This window comes from Nansenia antarctica, assembly GCF_963989245.1.
Source record: "Nansenia antarctica genome assembly, chromosome: 1".
Taxonomy (NCBI): domain Eukaryota; kingdom Metazoa; phylum Chordata; class Actinopteri; order Argentiniformes; family Microstomatidae; genus Nansenia; species Nansenia antarctica.
In genome coordinates, this window is record NC_137674.1 from 10,902,832 (window position 1) to 10,917,831 (window position 15,000).

Genomic DNA, 15,000 nt, shown 5'->3' on the forward strand with positions numbered 1-15,000 from the left:
AACCAGTTAATCAGTCACAGTGCTCGAATGTTAGGCCTGAATTGTGCCTCTGGGAAAGGGGGGTTCATTGAGAGGGGGAAAAAACGACTGGTAGCCAGACGCAAGTGGAAGTTGAAGACGCTGTATAACGGGTCTGGTAATCAGGCTCTATTCTATTGCTTTGGAACAACTGGATGTTGTCCTTGATACAAGACAGCTCGTTAAAGTAGATCTGCATTTTAGAAACAGAAAAGACAACACACACACACACACACACACACACACACACACACACACACACACATATTTACCTGTCTGAGTTTCATGTGTGTGAGTTTGTCCTTGCTGATGGATAGGTCCCACACACACACCACAGTGTTGGTCCCTGCCGTGAGTACGGTGTCCTGGTTGGGACACGCAGCACACAGCGTCTCTCCCCAGTCACACAGACTCTCACATACTGCAAATATCTGAGGTCGGGGGGGGGGGGGGGGGTATAGACACATACACCCATGTTAGCCTCACACCAATGCAACCAAGGTTTAATACACTCCACATCTGAAATACACTCGTGGTTTTTGTGACCTCAATAGTCAAACTCTCTATTCATGACTCTGGATGCTTGTAACCACTAGTGTAAGACTGAGATAAAGTAATATGAATATACTGTAAATGGTATCCATAGGTACCTTCTCTGTGGCGTAGTGTCCAAAGGCACAACTGTTGTCAGGGAAACCCCAGCAGAAGTAGCTGTTGTAGAGAGGAGGGAGTAGAAGCCTGTTCTTCTCCAGGACCAGAACCTCCTTGTCTACACACACCACCTGGCCGACTGGACCTCTCAGCAGCTCTGGAGTGGGGTGGGGGGAGAGGCCGTTAGAGAAGAGGGAGAGAGAGAGAGAGAGAGAGAGAGAGAGAGAGAGAGAGAGAGAGAGAGAGAGAGAGAGAGAGGACAATGGATGAAAGAGACAAAGAGTATGATTATATCACAACTACACAGTAAAAGAAGAACAGTAGAGACCTGACCACCGGTCAAAGAGAGACTAGGATTAATACTAATGTAATTAATATTAATAATTATTATTATACTATACTATATTACTGTACTGTACTTGCTTCACCTTATCTGGTTGAATAAAGACAAAGAATAATAATACTGTACCTACTTCAAATACATCCAATAAAGGGTTTGGCACTGTACACGAAGCTCAGTAAACTTCTGCTGAATTTCATTAAGTGGATCATATAAAACTATGCAATTAAGCCCCCGTCCCGGTGTACCCTGCAGCCACTCCACCGAGGCCGTGCCCTGAGGGGGACGTGTATCCCCTGGTCTGGAAAGGTGTGTTTACCTGTAATTGCACCTGTAATTGACCTACTCAGGCAAGAACTGGGGGGAGAAATCGTTATTTCCTATCGCCACGGTTACGGCTCAAATCCCCAGAAAGCCTCAGCCTGCGAGACGTGTCTGCATTAGCCTTAATATCCCTGCTCCTATTCATCTCTATCTGCTTATTGATCAGATGACACTCTGAAATGTAATAAGAAATGTAATATGCTGCAGGAATTCCACTCTGAGAGCAGAAATATTCATCTCATCTCCCTGAGAGGGCCTTTAGGGATATTCAGATTATTAAATATGCTTCAGTGGCAGAGTCATCTCCTTACTGTAGGGTCTCGCGGATAGAAACACACTACCTCTGTCTGTCCCTCCGCTGGTCTAAATGAGTCTACGCTTGTCTAGCCAGCCTCTTCCTATTGCTCCCAGTGGAGCTGGCCCCATCTTGTATATAAAATTATTGAGAAAAGGTGTAAAACAAAATAATGGAAGGAACAGTATGAAATGGTACGAAACAATAAAGTGACAACGATTGATTTAATGCAGTTCTCGTTCTTTCTTCCACAGCAGTGATTCTGCTGTTTGGTTGGAGTTTAGGTTGAGTGCCTGAGTTTGGGGCGATATTTGTGTGGGCGTATGTATGTGGTTGGAGAGGGGTTTGTGGAACTGTTGTGGTCCATGTTATGGTAGCTTTGAGTTACTCTCTTTCTCCACCTTGCATGCTTGAGTATGGTTTTGGAGTTTTGAGCTTTCTCCCAGTACCTTTGAATGGCTGGACGGAGGGCTTGAGCTTGTCGAATCTGAAGAAGAAGGGCATGGGGTTGGGGGGTGAAGACCCCTCCTTCTTTGACCCGCTACGAGGAGGGTGGGGCTTGACGAAGAGCTGGGGGTCAGAGGTCATTCAATGAAGTGAATATTCGACAGGAAAACAAGTTCAACAGACGAGGACACATCCTTTACCTAAGCTTAGACTTCTAAGTCTCTGTTGAGAACCATTATAAGGTCTGTCGGATCAACAAACTCTGGCCACTCAATCTTCTCTCTGTGGCACTGCTCTACACAAACGCCCGCCTGTTCACTCCGCTCTTCCACCTCTGCTGGCCGACTGCAGTCACCACCTCTACGTGGATTCAGCAGTCACCATACCCTGTTCTTCACTGTCCGGCCACCCCACTGGTGGAACGAGCTTCGCACTGCTGTCAGGACTGCAGAGTCACTCCCTATCTTCCACCGTAGACTGAAGACCCATCTCGTCAGGTTACACCTTAACTAGCCCTCCTGAGACATCTACATCCCCTCTACCCCCCTGTACAGTGTCTCTACTGTTAATCAAAAAGAAATTAGAACTGAATTCTTCCTTCTTCTAGCATTACGACTGCCAAGGGCCCCTGGCCCGAGCCTAGATTACTTTTTCCTGCAATGACGGAGGGATGATAGATAGATGATTCACTTACGTCTGCTAAATGGCAACAATGTAAATGTACTGTACACAGCAGAATAACCCCTATCCCCACCCATCCCCTCTGTCATCCCTTCCTGGTCCTACCTGTTTGGGGACCTGGCCAAAGTTGCTGACGTATCCCAGGATGGTGCTCTTGATGAGGGGGTCAGCGAGGGGCCGCCCCCCCCTGTGTCTCTGGGCGTAGAAGAAAGGATGGAAGGTGTTCAGGCTCTCTACAGCAGTAGGGCCCTGCTGGCGGTGGCCGAAGATCATGTCTATCCACAGGTGGAGGTGGGAGCTCACATAGGGGCTCTCCAGAGCCTGGGGGAACACAGCACACTCAGAGGGTCACATACGGGTGGTGTGGCCAGACCACTTGGTTCCCTTTGCATACTACGACTGGCACTGAGAACGTACCAACGGTCCAGACTATCCTTATCATTATTAGGGCAGGACATTAAAATGGACCTTATTCCAAAGCGCTTTACAATGGCCTCTCATTCACACACACATTCACACACCAATGGTGGCGAGCTACCATGCAAGGCGCCGGCCCACTCATTGGGAGCAATTTGGGGTTCAGTGTCTTGCCCTAAGGACACCTCGACATGTGGCCAGCGATCATTAGACGCCGGCTCTACCTCCTAGCCCCCTAGGCGGCTGTGGCATTAACTGTCGCTCAAACTGTTACCACAGCTGGAGAGGGCTCTACCAGAACACTCACACCCTGTACAGTTTCCCATAAGGGAAAGTAACACACAAAAAGAGGGGAAGGAACACACAAAAAACTAATTTGAGCCTCCTGTACCAGTATCAGATTATCCAGGTTCCATTTCCTCCAAAAGTCAATAGAAAAGTGAGGAGCAGAAGAATGTTCTGTAGCTCTGTAATGAGTTTATCCTCACGGTTGAATTACAGAATCATTTGGGTTGAATTAGCCACATATTTGTTCGGAGCAGTAAATGAGGGGAAAAGTGGGCATTACGACCAGCAGTCTCTATAAACAAGATAACGGCAACATAAAACAACAGATCTTAGTCTCCTAACTGGACCATATTGTCCTGAGTTCATTTGCATATGAAAAAAAAAACAAGCCTCTAAAATAGCTAATTTCGTGGGAATTGGAGGCGATATGAGAGTGGCTCAGTAGATTAAAGACTGATAAACGCCATACATGCCAGATGGAGGGAGAGAGAGAGAGAGAGAGAGAGAGAGAGAGAGAGAGAGAGAGAGAGAGAGAGAGAGAGAGAGAGAGAGAGAGAGAGAGAGAGAGAGAGAGAGAGAGAGAAGCAGAGAAAGCATTCTCCCCAATAAAAGCAGCAGGCAGTAATAATGGAGTTAAGAGATAGTGTAGATTGTCCCTCTCGTGTGAATGGCGTTGAATAGGCCTGTTATCCAGTAAAGACAGAGGCCTTAAACACAGTTATATCCCTCCCTCTGAGGACAACAAGGGCTGATTATCTACGGAGGAACACAGGACAGCCTGAGGCAGGAAGAGTTAACTCTTTAGGGTTCGGTCCTGAGCACAGCTCCATGGGATGACATGAATGCTTACTATACTGTACTCCAACTGTGAATACAACTTTTTTTCTAGGACTGACTAAACACACAATCGGGGAATTCTCTTATAAGAGGAATGGTGATGAGGAGAAGAGAGGGTCTCATTCCCCCCCCCCCAGCTCTGTGTTGAGGGTCTCAGACTGGACAGCGGGAGGCCACCGTGTTTACGTTAGCGAGGCTAGGTGGGGTTAAAGGTCACGGACCTCTCTGTGAACCCTGATGAATTCCTGAGGGTCGCCCTTTGCCCATGGAGGCAACAGCACATCTCCCAGAGGCGTCCCGTCAGGCATACAGCCTATAGAGAGGGATACACAGTCACACACACAACACACAGTGTTACTATAGTGTAGTGTAGTGCAATGTGTATAGCGTAGTGTAGTGTGTAGTGTGTACACTGTAGTGTAGTGTTGTTTGTAGAGCAGTGTGTGTAGTGTAATTTGTAGTGTGCAGTGTGTAGTGTATAGTGTGTAGTGTGTAGTGTTGTGTAGTGTATAGTGTGTGTAGTATAGTGTAGTTTGTAGTGTGAAGTGTGTGTGTAGTGTATAGTGTAGTGTAGTGTAGTGTGTATAGTGTGTAGTGTGTGTAGTGTAGTGCAGTTTGTAGTGTGTATAGTGTAGTGTAGTGTGTGCAGTGTAGTGTAGTTTGTAATGTATAGTGTAGTGTACATAATCATGTATGTCTGTAAACAGGGCGGGCCAGACTGACCCATCTGGAAGTGGTTGGAGTTGAGCAGGAAGTCGGGCAGGTAGTAGAACTCTGGGATCAGCTCTCTGACATCACTCATGTTGTCTCTGGAGGCAGACTCCCAGTCCTTCCTCACGCTGTGGAACATCCTCTCTGGGACGTCAGGCCCTCCCTGAGAGAGCAACAACAACATCCACTCCATCACTGAAACACCGTCGCTAATGTTGCACTTTGTGTGTGTGTACGGTGAAGGATTCTGTCCTATGTTTTACTCTCTAGTAAGCGTGTCATGGAGTGATTGAATTGTCCTAATGATACCCAGCCACACTGAATGTTTTAATTTGTGGACACAGGTCAGGTGTGGAGAAGTCAAAGTTTGAAATAGAAACATTAATAAACTAGTCCCTGTTTGGTACATTATCCTAAAGCATATTGAATATTGTTCCCTGTATTACGTAGGAAGCAACGCGTATATTTGCCGGCAATTGACTAAAGCTTTTCATCTTTCCGTAAAATCCTATAATCTCTGATAGAAATCTCATGAGAAGGAATGTAATTTAGAGTAAAACGATTATCTTCATTGAATGAAAATAACACATACACAGGGTAAACTCTGTTAGAGGCAAATCAAGTTACGGATATTACTGCACACCCAAGTCTGAAGATCTGAAGAAGCACAAAGCACTGAGTTTCAACAGGCTAATATCTTTATTGTTTTATGCTGACTATCAAATATGCATGCCTTTTCATTATCATCAGACGGGTCCTGAGTTGATCGGGAAGTTTTAGAGAGCCAAACAGGATTCTTTTACATGCTTTATATGCAACTGCATTTATTTGCATATATATTGAAATGGGGCTTTAATTCATTTGTTTTTAAACCAAAAAAGTTGATAAAGCATCCGGCGAGCCCAAAATAAGCAGGAAGTCACTTCATTAAGTCACATTATGAGTCAATTACTTTCAATACAAAATGCAGAGGTAGTATTTTCTACTCCTTCTGGTGAGATGTTTGTTGTATTGGATAAAAAGGTGGACCTGGCCGGTGCTTTCCTCAGCACATGGGGTCAGAAGAGTGTTCTTACAGAAAAGGCTACCTACCCTTGGTGTCAGTCTGGGTGCGTGAGTGAGGCTCAACGGAGTGGCTAAAGTAATATACTGGCACACAGCCTAAGACTAGTCTATGTCCAATGTATTGTCTTTCCGCCAGACAGCACTATGAGCCCAATATGACTGGCCAATCAGAGAAGCAGCTTCTGACCTCTGACCTCTCACCTGCAGAGCCAGAAATGTGTGTGAGAAGGGTTCCATCCTGACCAGGAACGACGCCACGATGATGGCAGACGAGTAGTGTGTACAGTAATGACACCTCACAGACAGGTCACCTGCAACACACACACACACACACACACACACACACACACACACAGACACAGACACACACACACAGACACAGACACAGACACAGACACAGACACAGACACACACACACACACACACACACACACACACACACACACACACCAATAAGAATGATTATTACAGTAGAGTAGCGTGATAATGACACCTCACAGACAGGTCACTTAATATACAGCTCTGGAAAGAGAGACCACTCCAATTGGAATTAGGTAGATTTGACTTTGTGAAGGACGCATGAATCAAGCCATGTACAAGGTTGTCCCGGAAGAAAAAACTTGCTTCCTTCTGCTCTGTCAATGTTCCCCAACTCTGAGGACTGTTTCATGGCCAGTGCAATCTCCAGACCTGAACCCCATTGAAACCCTCTGGAATGTGATCAACAGGAAGATGGATGGTCACGAGCCATCAAACAAAGCCGAGCCGCTTGATTTTTTTGCGCCAGGAGTGGCATACTGTCACCCAACAGCACCAGGAGTGGCATACTGTCACCCAACAGCAATGTGAAAGACTGGTGGAAAGGATGCCAAGACGCAACGTTTTGATTGAAATATTGATTTCTGATCTCTTCCTAAGTTAGTATTGTGTCAAAATTAATATGAACTTGTTTTCTTTGCATTATTTGAGGTCTGAAAACGCTGTATCTTTTTTGTTATTTTGACCAGTTGTAATTTTCTGCAAATAAATGCTCTAAATGACATGATGTTTTTATTTGGAATTTGGAAGAAATGTTGTCAGTAAGTTGATAGAATAAAACAAACATGTTCATTTTACTGAAACACATATCTATAATTAGTAAAGAGTGGTCTCTTAATTTTTCCCCACAGCTGTATATTATATAGATAGATAACATAAACCTTGCCTTCACTGTTCTCCACTTCATTATATCTCTGAATGAACATCTCCCTCCTCTTCTCTGTCTGAGCTCCCATTGGCTTAGACAAGTCCCGGAATGTGGCTGGATTAGACATGTCCAGTGTCTGTCCATCAGAGAGCATAGGAAAGGAAAGGAAAAAGACAAGGTTGATACATTTCACATGAATCTAATGTACGTCATTAATAACATGCTAACTAATCGATCATGCAAATCTAAAATGACATCTTCTTCCACGTGAAGTTGACGACCACCCCATAGGGTGACCTCGTAGCCTCAGTTCTCACCTCAGACTGGTAGTCTGCTAGGACCCAGGGGAAGACCGGGTACTGCATGAGGTCGTTGTATGTTCTTCCAGCCAGAGTGTTCACATGCATCAGGTACTCAAAGTTACTCATCTCCCCTCGCTGTGGAACACATGGCAGCCAGGCTCACAACATCACACAGACTCTTTACAATGGTGGGCTAGACTTACATTAAGAACAGTTGTATTTCATTTCAATCCTTTGAAGGGAGAGAAAGAGGGAACATTGACATTAAAACAGAGCATTACTTACCTGCCACTTAACAAGAGCAGTCTTCTCCACAGTAGGAGTCTTCCTTAACAAAGTAAAAACATAAAAAGTACCTCAGGCATATGACTACTGTGTAAAACGTTTGCAGGAAAAGTGCTATACAAATAACGGTTATTATTATTATTATTATTATTATTATTATTAAAACAGCATTGTTTTCACGGTTGAAGAGCATTGGTGATGATCTGATAAATGTATGCTTTGTCAGTGACATCACAGAGGACCGGTCATAGAGGGAGAACTATAGAACTAGAATAGATCACATAGATTCTAGAACATCTCAACACAAGTCTCATTGTCTGATGAATAGCAACCAGAGGTTAAAATGTTAAGCCTGATAGGGATCTAAACCTGTACACTATCTCCAGTTTAGAGCAGAGGTGAGTGATAGAGAGTAGGTTGTGTGTGTGTGTGTGTGTGTGTGTGTGTGTGTGTGTGTGTGTGTGTGTGCGTGCGTGTGTGTGTGTGTGTGTGTGCGTGCGTGCCAGGAGAGCTGTACGTTTCTGTTTCTGTTATGTGAGTGTAGTGATCAGTGTATGGTGCCATCTATAGGTTTAACTTTTTTTTTCTTCTGTTTTTCTATGACACAAGTGCATAAATATGAGGGACCAATGAGGATCTTCCGTCGACACAAAAGGTGATGACTGAATGTCATAACAGGAAAACCAAGAGGACATCACACCTCTGTCAAAAAATGTAAACACAGACTCAGCCAGTCAGGCTAGCATCAGGTTGTCTGCTACTCAGCTGAGAGAGGAACCCAGATATTTCCAGTCATAGAAGTTTCCTCTCCAACTGCTTTCTAATTCAGCTTTTGGATGACGATCACTTCACATCAGCCAGCCTTTGTAAGGGGATTTTATGGCAAACATTTAGTCAAACTGAGGTATGCTGCAGTCAAGCAAACTTCTAAGCACTAAAACTACTCAAACAAAACACAAAATATCCATTTCAAACAAATTGTTCGCTGCATTCAAAAAACCCTGATATGTATTCCAGTAACTACGCTTATCACCATTGCATAGCATTTCTACTCCTGAAGCTCCGTTGTAAACATGTCTAATCTGAATGAGGAGAGAGAACATTCTCCTCTAATCTCTTTCCCCTCTGTGGGCCTGTAACATGGCAATAAAGTCCTGGCGCCAAGCACTCCTGTTGCTTAGTAACCACATTAAACAAGGGGAACCTTCTCTTGTCCTCCTTGGCGTAGGCTAGGGGGGGGAAGTGTTGAGAGACGCAAAACACATTACAGGACTTTCCTCTGCATTTCAGGACTATTTAAGAGCTAAAACAAATTGTTTAAGGTTTGCAACGTCTATTGTGATCGTTCTCTCGGGTCACTGACCGAATCTAATCGATTACACATCCTGATCTTGAAAGGAGCAGTGTTACACAGAGCTAGTCTTTCCAAAGACTGTTTAGTATAAATTGGAAAAGGATGTGTCTTTGTTCTGTAGTTTCTCAGAAACAGAAAAGGAAGGATTCCGGAAGGATTGCGGGAGCTAGGACTAATGACGCTGTGGCTTTAACTCTGAATACCAGGACCCGGTCTGGGCTTGACCTCTGCACTCTACGCACAGTAAAACATGGTAAGTACCTCAGGAGTATAGTAAACGCTCTTCCTAGGTCTGATAATCTTAAAAGAGAGAAACAAATCAAAGTAAACGCAGTAAACGTCGACAGAATTGTCCCACCAAAGGTTATAAGGACTCGATGCTAACATGAGAAAACGGGACCTGGACTGAGGTGGGTCATACCAGCTGAAAAACACTAGAAATATTCAGAGATACCTGGGTTCTACAACACTGACACAAAGTCACCGTTCACAAAACAAAACAAAAAACTGAAGGGCAATCTGGAGACTATGAAATTCTATCGAACCGCTTATTTTGTAAAAAACCCACACTAAATCAATCATTACATTTCGCCCGCTATACGCTATATAATTGCAGGTAATAATTGCATGCAATAGTCTGCTATAGGAGGTTGTAATGGAAACAAGCGCTGGTGAATCACCTCTCTCATGCTGAGGATGATAAATGAGGCGAGAGAGGGCCTTAGGGTGTAACACACACACACACACACACACACACACACACACACACACACACACACGACACACACACTCTGCTCTTTGAGACAGGGGGGGGAGAGGAGCACAGCCCTGATCAACATCACACACACCTAGCCATCATTTATCAAAGTCCTGATTTGACTCTCCATCTACTCACACACAGACACGCACACACAAAGGCATACACACACACACACACACACACACACAGACACACACAGCCTAGAAGAGCGGCGCAGCTCAATCAGCTGGATCGTGAGGGAGCATCTCAACTCATTTGTTTTTCCTGTATTACCCTCTGTCGCCTCGCTCCTATTGTTCGCCCGTATTAGCCTTAATTAGAGAGCCATGCTCTTAAATACCCCCGCGGGCAACACTGGGAGAGCAGGCAGGAGTACAGATATCACACCCACACCCAACCACCCACCCCCCCCCCCCCCCACACACACACACACACACACACACACACCTCCTATTCCCCAGAGACCACGCTTTTCCCCCCTACCGCCCTAAGCCAGACATGAGCCCTAGTATTTCTGTGTAAATAACATCAGTCGTATCCGTCACACACACACACACACGCACACACATACACACACACACACACACACACACAGACGCACACAGACACACGCGCACACACACACAGACACACACACACACACACACACACACAGACACAGACACAGACACAGACACACACACAGACACAGACACACAGACACACACACACACACACACACACACACAGACACACACAGACACACACACACACACACAGACACAGACACAGACACACAGACACAACACACAGCTAATTCCTAACTCTGTGTGTCCATGTTCCAGCACCATGGCTAAAGGGAGGAAGGGAGGCTCCAAGGGGAGGACGGTGACTCTGAAGGCGGCCAGGAACGCCGTGCAGGTGACCCCAGACGGCCGCCGCAGGCTGAACCTCAGCAACATGGGCCTCTCCACCTTCCCCAAGTGCCTCCTCAAACTGCCCGGCCTGGACGAGCTGGACCTCAGCCGCAACAAGCTCCACAAACTCCCCGACGCCGTCGGAAACCTCCTCTCACTCCGACGGCTCGATCTCCATAGCAACCAGCTGGAGGCGTTACCGGAGGCCATCGGCCAGCTGGTGGCGCTGTCCCATCTCAACCTTTCTAACAACCGGCTGACGGGTCTACCCCCCGCACTGGGCTCCCTGTCCCGCCTGCAGAGCCTCAATCTGGGCATGAACCGGCTGGACAGCCTGCCCCCCTCCATGGTCGCTCTGACTAGCCTCCAGGAGCTGGGCCTGTTTGATAACCTCCTCACCCAGATACCTGAGTGTTTGAGGGTCCTACCTAACCTCAGCAGGCTGAACACCAAAAGAAACCCCCTTTCGTACACTCAGGGGGACGGGGGTAGGGAGATAGAGGCTAAAGTGGGCCGAGAAGAGGTTCTGTACCTAGCCAAGGAGGGCAGTCTGTGTGGGTCTTGTCTGGAGAGGTGCAGGGAGGAGAGGAAGAGGCAGAGGGGGCAGAGGAGGACAGGAGGGGGGGATGGGGGGAGCGGTGACAGGCTGTATTCTGGATTGACCACGCCAAACTCAGTGGCACGAACCAATCAGGGGGCGTGGAGGGTGAGAGGAGGAGGACTAACCAATCAAAGGCCAGATAAATGATGAGAGGCCAACATGGATGGACACGTTTCTCCTTAGCCAATCAACTACTGTGGATAGTTCAGTAGCTGCATGCATGATACAGCATGATATGATGAATGTCCATAGCCAGGGCCTCACTGCTACATTGCTAATGAAGTCTGTTCCTGTCATAGAACTGCATACAGTATATTCTTTGACCTATTCTTTGACCTATTTGTTATGTTTAAATTGCTAAACATAGAAATGCATGTTTTAGACAATGTGGCAATAAAAAAAAGTTGATCTTTTCAGACTTAAAGTGTCTCTGTGTTTTCAGCCAAACCAATTAAATAACCACAGGTGCTCTTGAAGCATGGATAACCTACTTACACTATCATGTTTCTGTGTATACTTGCTGTCTGTCAATACCAGTCTGATCACACTTACCTGGCATTAGCTATGACCTCCACGATCCCTCTCCCTCGTAACGATGGCACTACCGAGCACAGTCTGCAGAGAGGGAGAGAGGGAGAAGGAGAGAGAAGGTGAGAGAGACTATTAATCCTGTTATGTTATTACCCAAGAGAAAGAGAACTCTAAAACCTCCCAAAGATAAATAAACGACACATTAAGTATACTTAAGTATTATATTTACAGTTTACATGAGTTTAAATATACTTAAGCATATTGAATGGTACTAAAATTACCTATCTTAAATTGTAATTAAATGTGTATTTAGTTGTCAATTATCAATTGATTACATAATAATCAATTATGTAGTTTTTTTTAGCATATTAAGTATACTTAAAAGAAAACAAATATTTTTTATGTATATTTAAGTATACGTATAATAAGATTATCTGAGTTGTACTTTCACACTTAGAATGTAATCTTATTCATATTCAACGTGACTGTCAAATAGTATGAAGTATATGAGAAGTCTGTTAATAATGTGTCACTAATATATTTCTGTGTATTCTAAAAGTATTCTAAATTAGATAGAAAATGCATTGGTATTTATGTTATTTTTAATTTTAATATTCAACCTTTATTAATGGCATCTGACTTGTACATAGGGCTGAATGGTATACGGTATCTTGCTCCTAATTATTTGCAATTATGGTTAGCAAGTATACAAAACTGAAGGGTAGCACTGTTAATACAGAATCCAATCAAATTTGCATTGAATCCAAAAAAATAAACTTTAAGTGTTGTTGTTAACAAAAAACCTTTGAGACAAGAATGCCAAGTAATATGTTAATAACATAAAATATACAATATTATAAGTATTTTAACATTATATTCTAAACATACTTCATTTCATCATATTGTATTGGGAGTCTTTCAGGATGTCGCTGAGATGGTTTACTCATGGCCCAAGTTTCTAACTGATCTCATTAGAGGTGCAACTGCATTACAGTTGAAGGACCAGGTGAGCCAACACTCAGGGACACATTTATAGACATGACATTCAAATATACTTTTAGTAAGTTTACTGGTACAGGTAAAATTCCATGACAATAGAGTATGAATGAATGGTCTTTATTGTCATTGCTATAGTACAGGTACCAAACAACGAAATTTGGGAGGGGTGGCTCCCCTGGTGCTAGGAAAAAAAACAAAACTAAAAAAACAAGAAGGGAAAGGAGCTGGTTTACATAAATAAAAATGTACACTATCCACTATACTATACTGTACAGATAAAACGACTAGGGTTGTCATATTGTACATATGTTATTGCACATTCATTTAAAGAGTATACTTTTTGCAACATAGCGTACATTTAAGGGAATGACAATTACACAAAAGTACAAAGTCAGTGCAACTTTAGTAAGTTGGCTATTCCCATATCTTACCTCTTAAATGCAGAGACGTGGTCTCTGTTCAGGAAAACCAGGAATGCTGAATTTCCATTCCTCATGAAGATCTCCAGAGCGTTGTCCTGTGGGGTCACAGTAAGGGACTTGCTTTTTTTAAGAGTACACAGCTCAATCACTGATTCTCCCATAGCACATTATGACATTCTCTCATTAGAGTAGTACATCTTGTCTCTCTACCTACAATATAAAATAAAATAAACCAAAATCAACAAGAGCATTTAAGAACAACCAGATGTTTTGATGTTGGCCACATTGTTTCTCAATACAATTATTTTATAGAACTTGTGCAACGGTAGAACTAGGGGTGGAAGGGGGAAATCAACTGTCACACCTCTAAAAGGAAACGCATAAAGTGGGCATCCTTTATGTCCTTGTAGGGCCACCGTTTACAGCTGGGGTTTGGGTTGGAGTTGTCTTTCTTCAGCATATTGCTGATGAAGGAGTCCCTCACACTGGAAGCAGAGAGAGGTACAGGATGTCAATATCAATGGAGGACATAGTAGATCTTAACTATGTGATACATTCACTGAGTATCACAACCAGAGTGTCTAGCCAAGCTAACAGTGTCAGACTGTGAGTGAGTGGAGATAACTACTGCGTCCTCTACTAAGAGGGGGTGTAGGCTACCTGCTGGGGTGGTGTTTTCTGCAGCAGACGTCTCCTCCTGAGGTGAGGGTGAAGCCCTCGCACACGTAAAGGCTCTCCTTCCCAAACAACAGCGCCCCCTCTGTCACAGACAGGCCACTGACGAGCACCACGCACATCTTAGTCTTCACCTGGAGAACAGAGAAGCAGAGTACATCAGCACATATTCTCTCAGGGGACTTCAACACATCAGAGCCACAAGCTCTGATTTGATTAAAATGATCAATCACCCCCTTTTTTTTCTTCTTTTTTTTAATCATTATTAATACAACACGGTTTAAACACTTCATTATCAAAGTTGATTGATTGAAAAGAGAGACTGGTCAATTTCTTCAGGCGTGGCAGCGGTCCATCCGTACTCAGCGTCGGTAGTGGGAGCCCAGACGCTTGGGTTTTTAATGGGATAATGCTACATGGCTCTGGACCCAGTCCGCTGGCTAGCGCTGTGATAATGCGTGACTAATTCTATTGTCTCCCCTCATTTCACAGTGTGTGTGTGTGCACCTGGCTCCCTCCCCGCGTGTCTGCCTGCTCCTCTCCCGGACCCCCGGGATCCACTACCCCAAAACCATATGGGGCCCCGACGCACCCACAGGCCCCTCTCAATTAATACTAATCAAATCAGACCCCCTTTCCCTGCCTGTCACACACACGCACGCGCACACACACACACACACACACACAACCACACACACACAGGAGTGGGTCTGGTGATTATTAAGGAAATTAATCACTGCCAGACACACAATAGGAAACCTGCTAAGTGATCAGAGCCTCTTGTCTAAACCAACACACACCTGGTGGGACACATGATGTATGGCCTTCACACAGGACGACACTACCTACACACTTACTGACACCTAGAGAGTGCGTATATTCAAGACAGGAGCATTTATTTCCATCTACTAAAAT

General features: G+C 44.6%; 2 protein-coding genes across 2 annotated transcripts in view; one reads left to right on the forward strand and one right to left on the reverse strand.

The window, feature by feature from the left end:
• wdfy4 (WDFY family member 4) overlaps positions 1-15,000 on the reverse strand; it is a gene marked incomplete at its 5' end in the record, with an annotated part of 65,247 nt that overhangs the window by 6,274 nt on the left and 43,973 nt on the right. Inside the window, 14 exons of the mRNA XM_080527028.1 lie at positions 291-449; positions 669-826; positions 2,078-2,198; positions 2,862-3,077; positions 4,520-4,611; positions 5,022-5,172; positions 6,276-6,385; positions 7,279-7,396; positions 7,578-7,697; positions 7,848-7,890; positions 12,011-12,073; positions 13,420-13,505; positions 13,775-13,895; positions 14,071-14,219. Of these exons, the coding sequence (XP_080383154.1) occupies positions 291-449; positions 669-826; positions 2,078-2,198; positions 2,862-3,077; positions 4,520-4,611; positions 5,022-5,172; positions 6,276-6,385; positions 7,279-7,396; positions 7,578-7,697; positions 7,848-7,890; positions 12,011-12,073; positions 13,420-13,505; positions 13,775-13,895; positions 14,071-14,219 (1,707 nt within the window). The remainder of the gene's footprint in view (positions 1-290; positions 450-668; positions 827-2,077; positions 2,199-2,861; positions 3,078-4,519; positions 4,612-5,021; positions 5,173-6,275; positions 6,386-7,278; positions 7,397-7,577; positions 7,698-7,847; positions 7,891-12,010; positions 12,074-13,419; positions 13,506-13,774; positions 13,896-14,070; positions 14,220-15,000) is intronic.
• lrrc18a (leucine rich repeat containing 18a) lies at positions 10,790-11,605 on the forward strand (the record flags this gene model as incomplete). The annotated part of the gene is made up of 1 exon (XM_080546031.1): positions 10,790-11,605. One exon carries the CDS (start codon positions 10,790-10,792, stop codon positions 11,603-11,605), a length of 816 nt encoding a protein of 271 aa, XP_080402157.1.